The sequence below is a fragment of the Clinocottus analis genome, unplaced genomic scaffold, assembly GCF_023055335.1.
Source record: "Clinocottus analis isolate CAN_PGR_092001 unplaced genomic scaffold, fCliAna1.0.p SCAF_8, whole genome shotgun sequence".
NCBI lineage: Eukaryota > Metazoa > Chordata > Actinopteri > Perciformes > Cottidae > Clinocottus > Clinocottus analis.
Genome location: NW_027176240.1, coordinates 1,480,143 through 1,499,906, shown reverse-complemented (window position 1 = coordinate 1,499,906; position 19,764 = coordinate 1,480,143). Strand labels below are relative to the sequence as shown.

The following is a 19,764-nucleotide window of genomic DNA, read 5'->3' as shown; positions in this document are numbered from 1 at the left end:
CAGAGGCTACTGTGAACCAACCACACACACTCCCACACACACACACACACACACACACACACACATCAAATAAATAAAGTCAAGCTCGTGAAGCACTTTCTGTTTTGGAGACCATTGTTATAATTAAAACTAACAAAAATGGCGTCGCGCCGTGAACTCAAACTTCCCGGTTTCCCGCACTAAAATAGCCGCGTGCTCTTCTTTCTTTTTGACCCCCTGACCCCTCACCGGTGCTGGACGACCTCCAAGTCCTCCAGCTTCTCGGGGATGTCCATGCTGTTGAGCCACTGCTCCTTCTCGTCGATCCACACCTCGCAGGCGCAGGCCTCGCTCAGCATCCTGTAGAGCGCCAGCGCGTCCTGCAGCGCCTGCTTGCGCAGCCGCGTGAGCTCCACCACCTCCTTGTAGCGCTCCTCGATGCCCGCCAGCCGCGCCTGAACCTGCGGACACACACACACACACACACACACACGCCAACGCCGTCAGCCAATGAGGGGAGAGGAGGGATCTCGTCGTCGCGCTCGCTCTCCGTCCGAGCTTCACCTCCTCGGAGTCGGCCTTCTCCGGCGGCAGCGTGCGCGACTGCTCGTGCAGCGCCTCGATGAGCGGCCGGTAGCTGCCGATCTCCTCCGCCACGTCCTTGTGCTTCTTCACCAGCGCCTGGGTGGAGAACTCGTCGTGGCCCACGTCCACGCTGGAGACGATGCGCAGCACGTCCAGCATCCAGGTGTCGATGTCGTCGGCATCGGCCTGAAGGGGGAGAAAAAATATATATATATATATTTTCCCAGGTGTCCGAATTCACCCTGCAGGCCAGATTATTGGTTTTCTAATCTGGATTTGATTTCGTTGCATGGGCTGAAAACAAATATGGTTTGTTTTTTTTGGTTTCCTTTCACCAACGCCCCAAAAAACAATGACCGTCATGGCGTCACACGACTTTTAAGATTTCCTTTAATGTCATTTAGCGTCTTTATTTTACTTGGATGCTTCAAAAAAAAAATATTCGCAATTTTTTCTGCCGGTTTTTTCCGTTCTGAAAAGACGAAAAAAATAGGAAGATTATAATTTGTCTGACGGCACGTGAAGAAGAACAATCTTTTTAATCTTTCTAAACAGCGATACATACGACTGTCTTTCCGGCTGCTAGATATCGAGAGAGAGCTGAAGTGAAAGACGCACTGAAACAGCAAAATGTGCTTTTTCCAAGTCTAAATTCCTGCGAGAAACCTCCGAAAACGAGAAGTGTTCTCACCTGGAACTGGTGCTGGTTGCAGGCCTCCTCCAGGCGAGCTTTGCGGACGGCGGACAGACGCTCCAAAGCCGCCCATTGCTCCTACACGGAGGGGAAGGAAGGAAGGAAAGGAAGGAGGGAAGGCGTTAGGACGCTGGCTCCTCGTCGTCATTTAAACAGAAAGACTTGTCAAAGCGTACCTGGATGTCCTGGTTGCGCTCTTTGATCTTGTCGGCTCCGAAGTGGTCGTTGGCCACCAGCTCCTCGCCCTGCTTGATGGTCTGCTGCAGGTGGGCGGCGCGCCCGCTCATCTCGTCCTCGAAGGCTTTGTGCTGACTCAGCAGCCGCAGCGCCCCCGTCAGGTCCTTCCCGTAATCCTCCGAGGACAGGATCTGCTCCTTCTCCCGGATCCAGCCCTCCTGCGGAACGGCGGACGCAGTCGGGCCTCGGTTAAGACGACGAAGCGGACTTCAAAAGCTCGACATCCGGCCATTTTGGTGATTATAACAACAACAACGTGGAGCGCAAAATGTTCAGCTATAGGGACGGTTTTCATTTAGTTGCCGGGTAAACTTTCAATAATTCTAACGGTCACCTCTTCGGCCATTTCCCAGAAGAACTTCCAGAGGCGGCGGGACTCCTCCAGGCGAGCTCGCCGCTCAGCCGCCAGCTGACTCAGCTCCTGGTAGCAGAAATCCATGTGAGCGACGCGATCCCTGATGATCTGAGGGTCGCAGGGCTTGTAACCTGAGGAAGAGGAAGAGGAAACGTTAGCGTCGCGCTCATCCATTTTCTCAAATAGCTAAATGAGAGAGCGGCGACGGAGCCGAGGCCTCACCGTCCATGTCGTCGGCGAACTTCTGAGCGTTGCGGTTGACGTTGCGGACGCGGTCGGCCTGGATGCTGATGTCGGCCTCCACCAGGGCGTGTTTCTGCAGCAGGTCCTCCACGCCCAGCAGGTGCTTCCCATAGTCCTGAGAGAGCAGCATCATCTGCAGGGAGGAGGAGGAGGAGGGTCAAAGGTCAAAGCCAAGTGGTTGAGACAAGCGGGATTCAGATTCTGCGTCGCTTTTCACAGCGAGATCAGATTTACAGACGGATTTGCTGGATGTTTTGAACCATAAATGTCATTTTTTTGTTCCTTTTCCACGGAAAAATGTTCTCAGTTCACCTCAAGAGACCGACTAATAATCCAAGAGGAAGTCTAACGTACTACAGTTCAAGGTTTCATCTGCTGTTCATGTATTTTGTAGTTTCAGTGCGACAACCAGACTCTTACTTTGATCTTTTTATGCACAAAAAGCCCCTAAAATGCGTAGATTTTGACTCAAGAACACAAACTTGGCCTCCACGTGACAGGGAAACGAACGCCCCTCCTCACCTTCATCTCGTCCATCCAGTCCATGATGTACAGCATCTCCTGGAAGACCTTCTGCAGGCCGAGCGTCAGCTCCAGGCGCAGCCGCCGCGCCTTCAGCAGCTCCAGCAGGTATTCCCACAGCCGGATCACGTTGTCCTTCCTGGCCGTGATGCGTTTGATGTCGTGGTAATTCTCGGACTCCATCTCCCTCGCCACGGAAACCACCGCCTGAGAGAGAGCGAGAGAGAGAGAGAGAGAGAAAGAGAGAGAGAGAGAGAGAGAGAGAGAGAGGATGGGAGATCAAAGGAAAACCACAAACAACGTCAACGTTTCCATCCAGACGATGCTGCTCGTTGTTTTCATTGTTTTCATCCTAAAAGGCTCTAAAAGTAAAATATAAGAGATGAAACATGAGAAACCTGATGAAAATAGAATAAATCATTATGTTTGGTTTATATCATTAATATTTATTCCAACCTGAGGTGGTTTGTTCCATTTGAAAAAGAATATGTATAGAATTAAATAATAAAGTAATAATACAGTAATAACGTAATAAAGTAACAATAAAGTAATGATAAAGTAATACTAAAGTAATAATATATTAAAAAGTAATAATAAAGTAATAATATATTAAAAAGTAATAATAAAGTAATAATATATTAAAAAGTAATACTAAAGTAATAATATATTAAAAAGTAATACTAAAGTAATAATATATTAAAAAGTAATACTAAAGTAATAATATATTAAAAAGTAATAATAAAGTAATAATTAAGTAATAATAACGTAATAATACAGTAATAAAGAAATAACGTAATGATAAAGTAATACTAAAGTAATAATATATTTAAAAGTAATAATAACGTAATAATTAAGTAATAATAACGTAATAATACAGTAATAAAGTAATGATAAAGTAATAGTAAACTAATAAAGTAACACTAAAGTAATAATATATTAAAAAGTAATAAAGTAATAATAACGTAATAATAGAGTAATAAAGTAATGAATTAACAAGTAATAATAAAGTGATAATAAATAAATAAGTAAGTGATAATAGAATAACAATAAAGTAATAACAAAGTAATAATGTAATAAGTAATAAGAAAGTAATAAAGTAATACTAGAGAAATAATTCAGTAATGATAAAGTAATAAAGTCATAATAAACTAATAAGTAACAGGATACTTCTTCTCTCTAAACGGACCTGAACTCGCTCCTCGTAGGCGGCGATGTCCGTCTCGATGGCTTCGTGCTTCTTAGTCGCAGCTTCTACGGCCTGAAGGTCAAATCCAAAGTTATCCTGGAGGAGGACAGAGGAAAGGAGACAAGGAAAGGAAAGGTGTGAGGGGGGAGAGGGGAGGAATCAAGGAGAGGAAGCAGATAAGAATAAAGAGAGGAAACAAGGAAAGAAGAAGAATGAAGAGAGGAAACAAGGAAAGAAGAAGAGCAAGGATAGACGGAGCAAAGGAAACAAGTTCAGGAGACAGGAAAAGAAACAATAGGTGCAGAAAATGAGGAGATAATAGGAGACAACCAGAGGGAAAAAACGAGGAAAGAGGAAAGGAAACAAGTAGAGGAAAGAGGAAGGGAAACAAATAGGAGACAAGGAAGGTAACAAGTGGAGAAGAGAGGAATTAGAAGCGAAGGGAAAGACACAAAGAAAGGAAAGAGGAACAAGATATTGTTATTATCATCTTGTATGAATGGATTAGGAATAATAAACATTTGCGCCTTCACATTCCAATAAAGTAACTTCTCTTCTAGGACGCCAAACAACAACAACAACATCGCGTCCTCTCGTACCTGGGAGACGAGCCGCTGGTTCTCGCTCAGCCACGTCTCCCTCATGGCGGCTTTGCGGTCGAAGCGCCGCGCCAGCTGCTCCAGCTTCTCCTGGCGGATGAGCTCCGTCCTCAGGGCCAGCTCGCGCTCGTGCTCCGCCTTCTCCAGACGCTCCCACGCCTGAAACGAGCGCACCCGATGGTGACATCACCACCAGCATCGATACGTTTATAGAGACGCACACAGCAGGGTGTCGGTGTTGTTGTGCTCGTCATTCACAATGTCGTTCTTTTTCAATTTAACACAGAGCTTAAAGATTGTGATTTATGGATTTTAACCTGTTGGAAACAGTATGAAAATCCTCCCCTCCCTTTTTAATACCCAGCATGCCCCATTCAGACAATCTTTTAGCTTAAAATACGTATTTCTTTTCACTTTTTGAACCAAACGACACAGTTTTTTGACTGAAACTCCTTCCTAACAGACCAAGACTTTGTTTTATTGTGATTTTTGTCACAGATTCTGATTCTTTAGGTCCTAATCTTTCCAAAAAGGTGTCTTATTGACGCTCCAGGAGGCTTTTTTGGGGAATCTGGCTCATATCATGCTGGATGTTCATAGTTATGATCAAAATATCTTTTTAATAGTGATTTATTTTTTGCAGATATACATTTTTTTCCCAATACTTTGCTGAACAAATACAGACAATGTCTCTAGACCTCTTTTTCTCTGTGTTTGAGTCGTCGCAGGAACCCCAAATTGATTCCAATACGTATTTATTGTATGCATTTGTTGTCCTGGAGGGTCAATAAGACACCTTTTTGGAAAGATTAGGACCTAAAGAATCAGAATCTGCAACAAAAATCACAATAAAACAAAGTCTTGGTCTGTTAGGAAGGAGTTTCAGTCAAAAAACTGTGTTGTTCGGCTCAAAAATGGAAAAATATTACGTATTTTATGCCAAAAGATTGTCTGAATGGGGCATGCTGGGACTTAAAATGGGCGCAGGGTTCCAAAAGGTTAACCAGCTGAAGTAACGTCGTTGTCTTCAGGATGATAACGTACCTTGTTGATGTCGGAGATGAGTTTTCCCTCTCGAGGAGTGTAAACCTTCTGGTTGTTGGCTCTCATCTTACTCTGGATGGTGAACAGAAGAACCTCCAGGTTCCCCTTCTCTGTGAACCTGCGCACACACACACACACACACACACACACACACACACACACACACACACACACACACACATTAATAATACACTATTTGAAGATTCACTTTCATATTTGGCTTCATTTAAAGGTTCAACGATGAAAACACAAGCGACATAATGACGTCTAACACAACAACGCAATCAGAAACCTCAAAAATAACCAAAGAGAACAGAAAAAACTGTCATACGTTCAACAAACGTAAGCTAAATATGAAATAAAATGTGTTTTTGATCACTAAGTCATCGTCATGAAGTCTCATTCATGTTTCAGTCGATCTGAGTAAACAAGAGTTTTGTGTTAAAACTTAATACTTTGTGTGGAGGACAGTTGTGTTTTGGTCTAAAAACAAAAAAGATCCTCATAAATTACAAAAAAAGCCACTTTTTTCCTTTCTTCTCTCTGCAGCTGTTGGTAATAAATATTTTTCCCAAAACGAGAATCCGCTCCAACTCTTTCCAGGAAAAACGTCACCGCCATTTATTCTCAGATTCAAACTGGGCCGGTTGAGTTTTGGGGAGTAAAAACTGTAAAAACACTCTATATCGAGCTCGTAGCGACGCAGCGTTCACTGACTTCGGTGGTTTCTCCGCCGTGCGGTACGTGTTGAAGGCCTGCAGCTGCTGCTGGACGCCCACCAGGGAGTTGGCAAACTTCCTGTTGTTGAGGATGATGATGGTCTGCTCGATCCACTCCAGCAGGTCCGACGCCAGGGACTCGTACTTCTCCACCATCTTCTCCGTCTCGATGGCGTTGTCCAGGACCTGGAATGACACGCGAGGAGGCGTTTAGGGGTTCAATACCGCGGCGGCGAGCAAAGTCCTCTCAAAACACGCGGCGCTAGCTAAACCGTTTGTTTCGCTACGCGCGGCGCGTTTTTATAGCGTTTATTTTACGGCTCATCGCCGTCACGCTCGGCCCAGACAGCCAATCGGATCGAGCGAGAGGCGGGGCTTAGTCCTTCACGTCTTCGTATGGTGTGAACGGCGGGGAAATCAAAAAGAAAATGGCGACCGCCGACAAGGCGCTAACGTTAGCGGTGTTTAATGACGAAGAGCTTTATGATTCTAGATGGAAACACGACTCTGCTGATCAGAAGGCGTTTTTTTTTTAAGCGGCTGCGCTTTTTTAAAAATGGCGTCCGTTGTGATCGGGCCCTTCAGGGTCTGGGGGGCGTTTGGGTCACCTTGCCGATTCTCTTGCCCTCCACCTTCAGCGCCTTCATCTTGGAGAAGTAGTGGTAGTAGGTCACCACGTAGGTGATGATGGACTTCTCGTCAGGGTGGTCCACGCTGATGTCTGCACACACACACACACACACACACATATATATATATAGGGTTAAAGATCACATAGCATACTGTATGAACATCCACGTTGAGTGTGTGTGTGTGTGTGTGTGTGTGTGTGTGTGTGTGTGTGTGTGTGTGTGTGCGTCCTCCCTCACCCTCGGCATCCAGCAGCTTGGTGAGGCCCAGGTGTTGCTCGGCCAGGTTGAACGCATTCTGCAGGTTGTGGTGAGCGTTTGATTTCTTCAGCTTATCAAAGTCGATCAGGTCCGGTCTGAAGGAAACAACAAAGGCAAAAAAACAAACAAACAAACTTAGTAATTGATAAATAAAATGGAAATAAAAAAATCGGGGTCAAATCTAAACTGTAGCCTGGACAAGTTCCTCCGAAAGACGACGACTCTAAAGGGATTTAATTACCTGGATTTTGACGTTTATTACATTTATAACAATCATGCTTTCTGTCACATTTCTCCAGGTCGACGTTACAGTGAAGATTGATAGAAAAGTTGTTATTTATCAATGTGTTTGTTGTTGGAAACGGCTTATGAAACTGTTTCAGTCCAATCCCCCCCCCCCTCCAACTCCCAATCTGCTGCGTGACTTTTCTCAACATCACATACTGTAAAGTGCATAAAGACATGACTTCAGCCCCAGTTTGGTTTGAGGGAAACAGCCAGCTGACTCGATCAGCTGAGGCTCTGCCGTTATTAAAGAGAAGCCTGTCTGCGTTTGGGGATAACGACACAAAAAGCTGCGTTGTGTAAAATGTATTTTAAAAAAAAAAAGGTCGACTGCGAACGCTCGGAAAGACGTTACGGACCGTGTTGAAGTGCTGTTGCTCACATCCTGTCCCGAATGAACACGGTTGTCGATGTCTAGCACTCGCGTGTTGTAGAAGAGTAGTACTCGTAGTACTAGTACTAGTAGTACCTGTGTTTGTGGATGATGGCGTTGAAGGCCATCCCGTCCCTCCAGCTGGTGCTGAAGTTGTGGATGTTGACGTTTGGATATCTGGAAAGGAAGCCGAGGTCGCAGCTCGTCAGGTCACGTCACGTTTAATTGGATGTCAGAAAATTTAAAACTGACGCGCTCAAAGATTTCGAAAAATGCCCTTTTTTTTTTTTTGAAACTCACCCCGCCGTCTTCATCTGACACCAGAGCAGCAGAGCATCTTTAGCCGACTTCTTCTCCTTGTTGTCCTCCGTCTCCACGCTGATGTCCTGGATCTGAGAGGAGGAAACAGAGGGAGAAAGACTAAGTACAGACTCTTAAAGAGAGAAATAGAAGGTACCGATGTGACAGACATTAAAGGGTTTATTTAATATAAAAACGACACACATGCCATGTAAGAAGATTAAGAGCAACCGTATAAAAACAGACGTCATTGCATCCCGAAATAGCTAAATAAAAGTCTTTTCACTCGTACACGTCACCATGATGCGTGACCCATCTACACACACACACACACACACAGCTGCACTTATATCCTTGTGAGGACATTTACGATGCATTTCCTTGAACACAACGTTTGCTTCTTCACTTTGTTTTAAGCATGTGCATATTTTCTAAACCTGTGCACCTTCAAAACATGTCCTCACATGTCCACAAACGGTCCAACTTTCTAAACACGGGCCCACAATGTGTTACAAAAGGGTCAAGGCTTTACAAATATTGATCCCGCTTTAACAAAAAATAAAAAAATGTCATAACTTCCTGTCCAAAACATTTTTTTCCCAGTTTCTAAAATCGTCCTCGTATTCAGGAATAACCCCAACATGCTCCAAACAACCATATATTTACAAATATGTCACAAACATGGAATGAGAACACACACACACACACACACACACACACACACACACACACACACACACACACACACACACACACCTCACCTTCATTGATCGACATCCATCAGTTTCAGTCTGATAGAAGCGTGAGTTACATCTGAGCCACAAATCAGCAAAATCAACACCGCTGAGGCATATATGACACACGCATGCGCACACACACACACACACACACACACACACGCACACACACACACACACACACACACACACACACACACACACACACACACACACACAGGTCCTGCAGTCAATCTGCACTCGGCTCCATTTCACCCACTGCAGGATTTAAAACCACTAAAAAGAGTATTTTTTTTTAATCCTCACGGCTTATAAAGGCTTAAATCCTTTTCACCCAACTGTTCGCTGTCCCCGATGATGACATCATCGCCCGAGTGACACAACAACCCCGTGTCGACGTGCACATGATGACGAGTGTGATTTTGGTCATTAAACGAGATCAATGGGTCACATGAAGCAGATGGAAAAGCTCGGGGACGTCATCAAGCGAGGGAGCGATTTGACAGCCTTCTCATTTGAAATAAATAAATTGGAAATAGCTAAATAACAGTTAAATATTAAGTCATTTACACTTACAACTACTAATCTTTCATTAACTGATTAAAGATGTCACATTTTTAGGATTATAAAGGATTTCAGATTACCCCGACTCTGCTTTTCACCTCTGGAGAAATAATGTGGAAGTTTATCTTTTAATTAAAATGGTTTCATTTATTTTATGATTAACAACTTCACACAATGTGGCCAATTTATTAGGTACACTTAAAGTGAATAGTCCCGTGTTCTTCCTGATGTGTTCAACTTATTTGGGGATACAAAATAAAACTGAACATTTCACAATTACTCAATGACTTAAGATAGGAGAGAATAATGTCACGGCTTTTTAAAAAAATATTTTCGTGACCTTTGGTCATTAAGTAATGCCACATTTTAGAAGTGTACATGTGAGTGGGATCCAAAATATTAACAGCAGTTTATGAAATGCAGGTGTAGGTTAACTGCCAAGAGGAAGGCCACACACACTCCTTAATTAGAATATAACTGATGGTGTGTTTGATTTATTTAGGGATACAAAATAACGCAATGATGCAAATCAAACAGTGGGAACTTCATGAGGAGGAAACTGGAGGAAAAGAGGAAACTTGATTAGGAGAATACTGGGATAACAATAGTTTCTACTTTTTAAAATGCAAAACAATGCATCTTAAAATGCAAAACTTTTAAAAATGCAAAAAAAATGGATTTTAAAATTCAAAACTTAAAAAAAGCAAAATAATGCATCTTAAAATGCAAAACTTTTAAGAAATGCCAAAGTTTTAAAAGTGCAAAATAATGCAGTTTAAAATGAAAACTTGAAAGGAGAAAAAAAAAAGCTAAATAATGCATTTTAAAATGCAAAATGCAAAACTTTTAAAAATGCAAAAGTTTTAAAAGTGCAAAATAATGCAGTTTAAAATGCAAAACTTGAAAAAAAGAAGCAAAATATTGCATTTTAAAATGCAAAACTTAAAATTAATGAATAGAAATGAAGGGTTTCTGGCACCACGTATGTCCCATCTGAGCTGTGACTGTGTTTGTTCCACCGTTTCTGGGGATGTACCAATATCCCCGGTTGCGGATTTACTCCAAGAAGATCACTTCGCCTCGTCTCTTTTTTAAAATCCAAGGTGATGGATCAAGTGACCCACATCACTCGACCACATTCGCGTCATCACGGGGATGCCGACTTGCGCGGCTGCCTCTTACCTGGAAGCGGAGGATGATGGTCCAGATGAGCCCCAGGGTGAGGCGGTGGTTTCCGTCCACGATGTCGTGGGAGCCCATGTTCTCCAGGTGGACCCTCTGCTCCTTCAGGAACTGCAGAGCCTTGTCCACGTTCTCCAGACAGTGGATCCTCATCCGGCCCTTGGTGGGTTTGGGCTGAAATGAAGAAAAAAAAATGCATCTTAGGTTTTAGATTATTTCAATTTCAAAGTATGAAAAGTACTCAATCAGCAGAAGGACCCTGGCTAATATCACACTGTTGTATATTAATAATACTGATACATTAATGTTAGAGTTGCATGTTATTTGTACATGTACAGTAGCTCAAGCCTGCAGGAACAGCGCCAGGCAAACTTTAGTGGCCACACGGTGGAATTACACTCAAAACAGCTGCAGCCTCTTTCTATTATGCAATAGAGCAACTTTGACTTCATATTATCAGGATGCAAACAATAATATCCTGTTTTAATCTCAGTGTATGCATCCATTAAACAGGAAAACAGCTGTAAATACCTAAAGCGATAAATAGTTTGGCTCATATCTATCTTACATGCAAAACTACGGACATGAACCAAATGTTACTGCCGGCTGAAAACACCAGAAGACTAGGATGTTAAACTGTACCAGTACGGACCAGTATCACAGTATGTACATTAAAGAAGTTGATCATCAAATGACTCAGAAAAACCTTGAAATATAGCAGTTTACACATAATAAAAATGTTTAATGATAGATGAATTTTCGGTTTTGAATGATGACTTGTCTCAAAAGGTGATGTAAAAGTATTTTTGTCCTTTTTTCTCTAATGCAGTGTACAATTCACATGTGCTTTTAGAGTAATTTATTATTTTAGTTGTAGACGTGAAGATCTAATAATCAGATAAATACACTTTCTTAATTTCTAGACTCTACATACACTATGATAGTGGTTGAATTGAATGTGTGTGTGATGTCTTCTGGATCTGATTCTGACGTGTGTGTATTCCTGCAATCATCAGCAAGCTATGAGAGCATCCCTCCCTCGCATTTGGCTTGACTAAAAGAACAGCTGAAATGTTTTAAATCCACAGAATCAACAGAATATTTTCCTCAAGAGTCGACTTGCTTGGTGTTAAAAGAGACATTTGCACACGTCTAGAAACCTCCACACCCTCAGAAAGTCCATCGATTCAGTCGAGCGAAACAACATCTTGCTGACCTCGCGTCAGAGCTATCGACAGTGTGAGTGACCTTTGCTATAAATGGAGGGATAGAAAAGCAAAGCTGCCAAAGGTGAGACGTGCACAAACAAATACAGGAAGGAGAAAAGTCCCCGAGAAGGAACCGTGACGACAGACGGGAAGTGTCGGCGTCACCTCTGAGTGTCAGCGAGGGTTTTTCCAGCAGACTGAATGAAATATGATGAATGAAGAGGAGTCGGATGTGATTGGTATTACTGCCGTGGAGGAATCACACACTGCGATAACCTACTTTACTGCAGAGCTTCAGTGGTGCATCAGACAGATGTCTGACAGGCGCTGCAGTTGCACAACAAACAACCAGTAAACAACAACAGGAACTCAGATGAAGGCGAGCGAGAAGAGCTGCGCCAGGGTTTTTTTTTTGTGTGTTTTTTTTTTTTTAAAAAAAAGGTAAAAACAACTCAGATCCTTCCTTTGATTAAAAATACTAATGCAGCAATGTGAAAAGTTGCGTATTCAAAATGCAACTTCAGCCAAAGAAAAAAAAGCATGCAAGTATTATCAGCGAGATGTACTTCAAAGTATGAAAAGTACTCAATCTGCAGAAGGACCCTGACTTGTAACACACTGTAGTATATTAGAAACCAAAATTAGGAATCCCAAATTGTTTTTTTTTGTTTATTGTATGTATTTGTTCAGCAAAGTCTTTGGAAAAAAATGTATATTTGCAACAAAAAAAAAAACACTTTTAAAAGATATTTTGATCATAACTATGAACATCCAGCATGATATGAGCCAGATTCCCCAATAAAAAAGCCTCCTGGAGCGTCAATAAGACACCTTTTTGGAAATATTAGGGCCTAAAGAATCAGAATCTGCAACAAAAATCACAATAAAACAAAGTCTTGGCCTGTTAGGAAGGAGTTTCAGTCAAAAAACGGTTAAAAAATGGAAAAATTATGTATTTTGTGACAAGAAATTGTCTGAATGGGGCATGCTGGGACTAAAAATTGGCGCGGGAGGATTTTCACACAGTTTCCAAAAGGTTCATGTTGGAGCAGCGTGTTATTTGTACATGTAATGTAGCTCAAGCCTGCAGGAAGAGCGCCAGGCAAACTTTAGTGGCCACGCGGTGCAATTACAACACTCAAGCCCCCAAAAATTGATTTACTTGTTAACCATTGACTCACATTACAAAAGAGACGTTTGCAACTCATTTATACAACGCATGTAAAATTAAACGTAGTGCAGGCGGTTCAACATTTCCTCAGAAATGGAGAATACAATGGAAATTAATGCCGTTTGAATTGTACTCCATCGTTGAAGAGTTTCCCTGAGGACACATCTGAGCTCTTACATGATTGAGGTCGCGATATCGTTCATGAGAGCACAATTTTTTAAAGCGCATCTGCTTTCAAAGCAGCCTCTGTATCCTGCCTGAGTGACGCATGGAGGATTAAAAAGGTACAGGAAGTTGTGGAGGAGCAGAGCGCTGATGCAATTAACGCAGATGTAATAATAATATACAAATCTATCTGGTCAATATCCACCTTTATTAAACTTCAACGTGTGACCAGCTGGTGATTATCAGACTAATTTCAGCTGCTTCCTCTTCCTCGTTTCTGCTTCGTATCCCCACCTGAGAGTCACCGATCGAGCCGTTTGTTGATGCTTTACTTCATGAAGCTTCCTCAAAGTTGTGTAAAAAGATGAGGAAACCTTTGTTCTATATATTTGTCATCCATATTCATCTTTTATATATTAGTACACTGAACGTTTTTGACCCCAGTAGACACTTTTTAATTGTGTAAAATGTTTTGTCGTTCTGCTTCTCATGACGTTTCCTCCTGCTGGTGGTCTACGGCTGGATGGAGTCCTTTGGATGACACCGACATCTTTAGGGCGATGTTTGAAATATAAATAAAACAAAAATGCAGTAATAATAAATAACCACAATGAAACAAATGGCAGAGCTGTCGGAGCAGGCCGTCGTCCGACGCTGACCGCCTCGACCTGCGACCGGGCGGCCGGCCAACAGCAACACCGCCGCCTTTGCTTTTCCTCACAGACACATAAACACCAGCCGGCTAAAACCAAAAAAAGTCTCTCTAAAAAAGATTCAGGATCTGGACTCAAAACCAGAGATAGACCAGAGAGAGTCACAAATCCATGAACACCACACAGAGGTTCAGGGTTCAGCACTTTTTGGGGCCATGAAAGCAAAACAAAAAAAAATCCGGTTTTACTTCCATCTGCTGATCCGGTGCTTTTCAGCCGTCTGGAGACCGAACGGTCATGCCGAGTCATGTCGGGTTTTGGCTCTGAGCGGTTACAGCGCGTCCACATCGGAGAGGCCTTTTGGTTTGTCCGGCGGTGAAAGGTTGGCTGGATTATATGACCTCTTCCACTGACATGGACTGTACCATGTGGATCGTGTACCATGCATATACTACTTGTGGACCATGCATATACTACTTGTGGACCATGCATATACTACTCGTTCAATGAGTAGTTTGTCACATTCATGTCACGTTGCTCCTTCTGGTCACATGACATCTGTTGCTTCTGCCCATCCTGATAGAGGGATCCTCCTCTGTTGCTCTATGAAGGTTTCTTCCCTTTTTTCCCTGTAAAAAGGTTTTTCAGTCTTCATTTGGGAAGTTTTTCCTGATCCGATGTCATGTGTACAGACTGTAAAGCCCTCCGAGGCAAATCTTGTATTTGTGATTTTGGGCTATACACAATAAACTGGATTTAATTATAGCTCGTCCTTGCAAATCTCATAAAATAAAGTAACAAAATGTCTCCCAACTATTGTGTGTGTGGTTCATTGTTGTCTATAAACTATTAAAAACACCTCAATGAGCCTCACCTTTGGCACTAAGTGACACTAGTCCTAAAGAAATACACTATTTACTCTTAATTTAATTGAAAATTACATTAAAGCAAGTATGCACATTAAAGCATCACTACTTCTGTACTTTCATGCCACTTTATACGTCTACCTCTACAAATATTGTCTTTTATTTACTGGATCCTTAACAAATGAAGCCACCGAGCTGCTTCCACATTAAGGCAGCATCCCCACTCTGGTGATGATGAATGGATGTAAAGGAATAACACGAACGGAGCCTTTAAATCTGGCCTCCGCAGTGCGGAAGCAGCCGCTCGCTCTCAAGAATCTTCTGCAGCTCCTGGAGGCGTTTTGGCTCCATGTGAACCCTCAGAGTTACTCAATGAGTCCTTTCACAACTCTGACTCCGTCTCCCACTGTTGTTCCCTCCGTCCATCCCGCTCTTCACTTCACCGTCGCTCCGCTTCCTCCGTTTTATTTTATTTCAATATCCCTTCCCCCCCCCCCTCCTCCTCCTCTCGCCTTCCTTCTTCAATTCCACACACATCGTTCTCGTCTCTTTTCATGCGCTCGGCATCTTTCCTCCCCTTCACTTCTTCCTCCTCCTCCGCGAGCATTCTCTGGCGGAGAACAAGCGTACATGACGCAGTAGATAAAAAGTATATATAACGGAAGATGTAAAATAAATCGTGTACGTTTCCTGGTTGAGTGAGTGGCTGCGTTTTCTCTTTGTGTGTTTGTGTTTGACAGCTTGTGAAAAAGGCCGGATGACAGCGGAGAGAAAGACGGCCAAGAAGAAGAAGAAAGAAATGAGAAGATGAGGGGAGTTTGGCTCGTAGCGCTGGAAGTCTCAAGAGGAAGGATCTGGACCGTCTGAGCGAGTTTCACCCGTTGAATATATATATATATATATATATATATATATATATATATATATATATATATATATATATATATATATATATATATATGAATGAATGAGAGAGAGAGAGAGATTCCTGGTTAATGATTGTAAGAGTCACAAAGTTGTGTTTAAACAACCTGATAAGACGAGCGGGAGATTATAGACCAGCAGCTTGTCCCTGTGTTTGAGTCGTTGTAGGAACCCCAAATTAATTGTGTTTATTGTATGTATTTGTTCAGCAAAGTCTTGGAAAAAAATGTATATCTGCAAAAAAAATCACTTTTAAAAGATATTTTGATCGTAACTATGAACATCCAGCATGATATGAGCCAGATTCCCCAAAAAAGCCTCCTGGAGCATCAATAAGACACCTTTTTGGAAAGATTAGGACCTAAAGAATCAGAATCTGCAACAAAAATCGCAATAAAACAAAGTCTTGGTCTGTTAGGAAGGAGTTTCAGTCAAAAAACTGTGTCGTTCGGTTCAAAAATGTAAAACTATGACGTATTTTATGCCAAAAGATTGTCTGAATGGGGCATGCTGGGACTTAAAATGGGGGCGGGAGGATTTTTGCGCACGGTTTCCAAAAGATTAAAGAGCAATATGATTCCTCAAAAGGATTCATGTCATGAAGATGATATAGACATTGTCTGCTTAAGCTTTAACGTCTGAGTCAAATTCAGAGCGACTATAAAACAGATGATGTATGAGCTCATCTTTTAACCTGTGAAAAAACATATTCAAGCATCTTTTTATGAGCTCAAATGTTCCAAGTCGTGTTGTTTACGGGTTTAAAAAAAAACTAAATTTGCTATTTAAATAGATTACAGCGTTCTTGAGAAGATTCACATTTAAATTTGTGTCCCAAGAACAAACTTGTGGCCCTCACGTCATGAGATCCCTAAAATGTGGAACTGTTCCTTTAACTCGTGACCCCGGCCGCTCAGGTGCAAGGGCCCTCCCTCCCTCTGCGCTCCATTTTTTTTTTCAAAATAAAAGCGCGGCGGCGACACTCACCAGCTTCTCCCCCGACAGGACCTCCAGCAGCTTGATGAGCATGCGTCCGTCCCTCAGGTCCATGTACAGGTCCGTGATCCGGCACGAGGACCGGGACAGGTGGGAGTTCACCCACTTGACGAAGGTCTTCTTCTGGACCGCCTCACGCTCATCTGGGACGGAGAGAGAGAGGTCAGAGGTCAGGGGTCAGTGGGAGAGGCAGAAACTTAAAGACAACCGAGGAAAACCAGAGTTTAGAGTCCTGCAGGTGTGTTGGGATGAGGACGCGTTTCCTGCCAGTGTTCTGCCATTCGCTCATTGTTCTTGGAAAGCTTGTGTGTCTGTGAGTGTGTGTGTGTGTGTGTGTGTGTGTGTGTGTGTGTGTGTGTGTGTGTGTGTGTGAGTGGGAGAGGTTTTCCTGTGTCTGACAAAGCAGACTAAATCTAAATCACTGCTACACACACACACACACACACACACAGCTGACAGTAGTCACCTGCTGTCTGCAACACAATTTAGTTTGTATCCCGCAGGCCTGATGGATTTTGTTACAGCACACACACACATGCTCTCAAGTGTGTGTGTGTGTGTGTGTGTGTGTGTGTGTGTGTGTGTGTGTGTGTGTGTGTGTGTGTGTGTGTGTGTGTGTGTGTGTGTGTGTGTCTGTGTATAGTATGTCAGAATGTTTCCTTGGCTGAACTCTGGCTCAGTTGCCAGAACAAAGGAGGAAGTTGCACAAGGAGGAAAGGGCGGGAGAGAGACACACGCACACAGTGGAGGTCAAAGGTCAACGAGGGCTGATGACACGCCCTGAAAGCCATTTCAACCCTTCAGATTTTTTAAATCTGGAGACTTTTAAATGAATTTCTCTCCCAGTTTCCATCTCTTCCTAAAAGAAGAAGAGTCCGATGCCTCGAGGCATCAGCTGGACGTGTGACGCCGGCGGCTCAGATGATGAACGACAGCTCACATGATGAGGCGTCCATGTTGGTTTTTCTCTTTCTGGTTATTCCGTATGATTACAAAAAGGAGTCACATGCAGGAAAGTTCTCAGTTGAACGTACACAAGACTCTCACATGAGGGACGTGAAGCTTCAGCGTGAATCTTAAAGCGTTTTCAGAACATAAACCGTCATGAGTCGCGTTGTCATTGTGTTTCCAGCAAAGGACTCAAACTAAACAACTGAACACAACAGCACTATCGATGTCAAACCAAACAAACTAAACAAACTAAACAAACACAATGAGCCCGTCTTGACACACAAGGACTTTTTCTCCGCAGCAGTCGGGTCAGAACACATGAACTGAAAATGAGACATGATTATTTTTATTTTATATATATTAAAAAATATATATATATATATATATATATATATATTAATTTTTATATTTATTTAATTATTTTTAATTTAATTATTTATTTATTTTATATATTTAATTATTTATTTATTTTATATATTTAATTATTTATTTATTTTATACATTTAATTATTTATTTTTTAAATGTATTTATTTTATAACTTTGCTGTCTTGTTAATCATTTTTATTTCTCTCACTTTATTATTTGAAGATCAACTAATGCATAAAAAAAATGGGATAAAAACTGTGAAAATCAATTAAAATATTGATAAACAAAATAAGAAAAAGAGACGTGAATGAACTCTGCTTGACCTCTGGAAGGAAACTGGACTCAAACACAAACAAGAGATAAGAACCACCCGACTGCTTTAGACACGCAAACAAACACCCAGATCCATGACCTTCAGAGAGTGTGTGTGTGTGTGTGTGTGTGTGTGTGTGTGTGTGTGTGTGTGTGTGTGTGGACAATAGCTGCAGTGTCAACTGGCCTTCAGCAGCTTGTGGAGGATTCCTCATATCAAACTGGAGCTGCTGGAAATATGCGGAGGAGACGTCACGGAGACACAATGAGACACAAAATAAAAGAAATGGCGGCGTTGGTCGTTGGATTTAACGTGAAAGTGACCGTTTGAACAGACGCACGCAGGAGAATATCAGCAAAACATCCACATTTTAAGCTTTTGGGGGAAAATGTCGGACTTCTGTGTTATTTTATGGTAAAATATTATAAATATGTATATGAATATATACATAAAAAATGTGTGTGTGTAACTATGCACTCAGGACTTTGACTTCCCATGATGCATCATTTTCTTCTCTGCAAATATGTGATTTATGGGAGTGGCCCATTCACAGGATGACGCAAGGAATAACACACCGCACATGACGCTCAGGATGTGCATTCCTGTGTGTGTGTGTGTGTGTGTGTGTGTGTGTGTGTGTGTGTGTGTGTGTGTGTGTGTGTGTGTGTGTCTCATTTAAAGTGGGCAGAGACATTGATTTCTATTAGATTTTTGTTATTTTTTCCCACTGGAGAGAAACAAGGCCACAGACTTGTCTGGCCTGTGTGTGTGCGTGTGTGTGTGTGTGGTGTGTGTCTGTCCTTGGGTTTAGGTTGAGGTCATCCTCCACTTAATTGTGTTAGTGTGTGTGCGCTATTGACCCAAACAGAGACACTCCATCAATATATCACTGTCTCCTCGCTCTAATGAGAAACACACACACACACACACACACACACACACACACACACACAGTGTTGTGGATTCAGCAGTATCCATAAAGCCAGAAGAGGTAAAGAGGTAATTGAAGCCATTGACATTGAGTTCTGCTTAGCTGTGCATGTGTGTGCATGTGTGTGTGTGTGTGTGTGTGTGTGCGCGTGTGCATGTGCGTGCATGTGTGTGTGTAGCTCAGCTTTAGCAGGTGAAACCACTTCAGTTAGCTCGATGCTAACGGTGCTGCTGATCAATGAAGGCTAGCTGCAGATAAACTCTACGTTTCATTAATGGTTTAACTGACAAGCAGAGATCAAGTCTGTTATAATGAAGTTATGACACAAATCATATCCTATAGATGAAGTAAGACGGGCGTGTGCTTAATATTAGCAAGTCTAATATATATATATATATATATATATATAACCTAATAATGTATAATGTGATGAAATAATGTTTGTATTAAAGTAGCAACATAAGTTTATAGTCCAGCGCTTCCAACAGAACGACACACACACACACACAGTTTTGTGTGTCGACATGAGCGTCTGCTTCTTTTTTTCTGCACAGGAAGAGGAAACCAACACACACACACACACACACACACACACACACACACACACACACACACACACACACACACACACACACACACACACACACACACACACACACACACACACACACACCCCTGCGTGCAGAAAAACGGAGGAGGAAGCGTGAAGATGGAGATAAGACACA

General features: G+C 42.3%; 1 protein-coding gene across 2 annotated transcripts in view; it reads right to left on the bottom strand.

The window, feature by feature from the left end:
- The window catches only part of sptbn1 (spectrin, beta, non-erythrocytic 1), a 101,853-nt gene that overhangs the window by 26,562 nt on the left and 55,527 nt on the right, over window positions 1–19,764 (bottom strand). For both annotated transcript variants that reach the window (XM_068567333.1, XM_068567332.1), the window contains 17 exons: window positions 16,469–16,620; window positions 10,495–10,668; window positions 8,012–8,103; window positions 7,808–7,888; window positions 7,033–7,148; window positions 6,772–6,884; window positions 6,162–6,349; window positions 5,445–5,562; window positions 4,401–4,559; window positions 3,802–3,897; window positions 2,616–2,822; window positions 2,073–2,226; window positions 1,830–1,981; window positions 1,435–1,653; window positions 1,256–1,336; window positions 544–750; window positions 229–440 (listed from right to left, as the gene is read on the bottom strand). In XM_068567333.1, coding sequence (XP_068423434.1) covers window positions 229–440; window positions 544–750; window positions 1,256–1,336; window positions 1,435–1,653; window positions 1,830–1,981; window positions 2,073–2,226; window positions 2,616–2,822; window positions 3,802–3,897; window positions 4,401–4,559; window positions 5,445–5,562; window positions 6,162–6,349; window positions 6,772–6,884; window positions 7,033–7,148; window positions 7,808–7,888; window positions 8,012–8,103; window positions 10,495–10,668; window positions 16,469–16,620 — 2,521 coding nt within the window. The remainder of the gene's footprint in view (window positions 1–228; window positions 441–543; window positions 751–1,255; window positions 1,337–1,434; window positions 1,654–1,829; window positions 1,982–2,072; window positions 2,227–2,615; window positions 2,823–3,801; window positions 3,898–4,400; window positions 4,560–5,444; window positions 5,563–6,161; window positions 6,350–6,771; window positions 6,885–7,032; window positions 7,149–7,807; window positions 7,889–8,011; window positions 8,104–10,494; window positions 10,669–16,468; window positions 16,621–19,764) is intronic.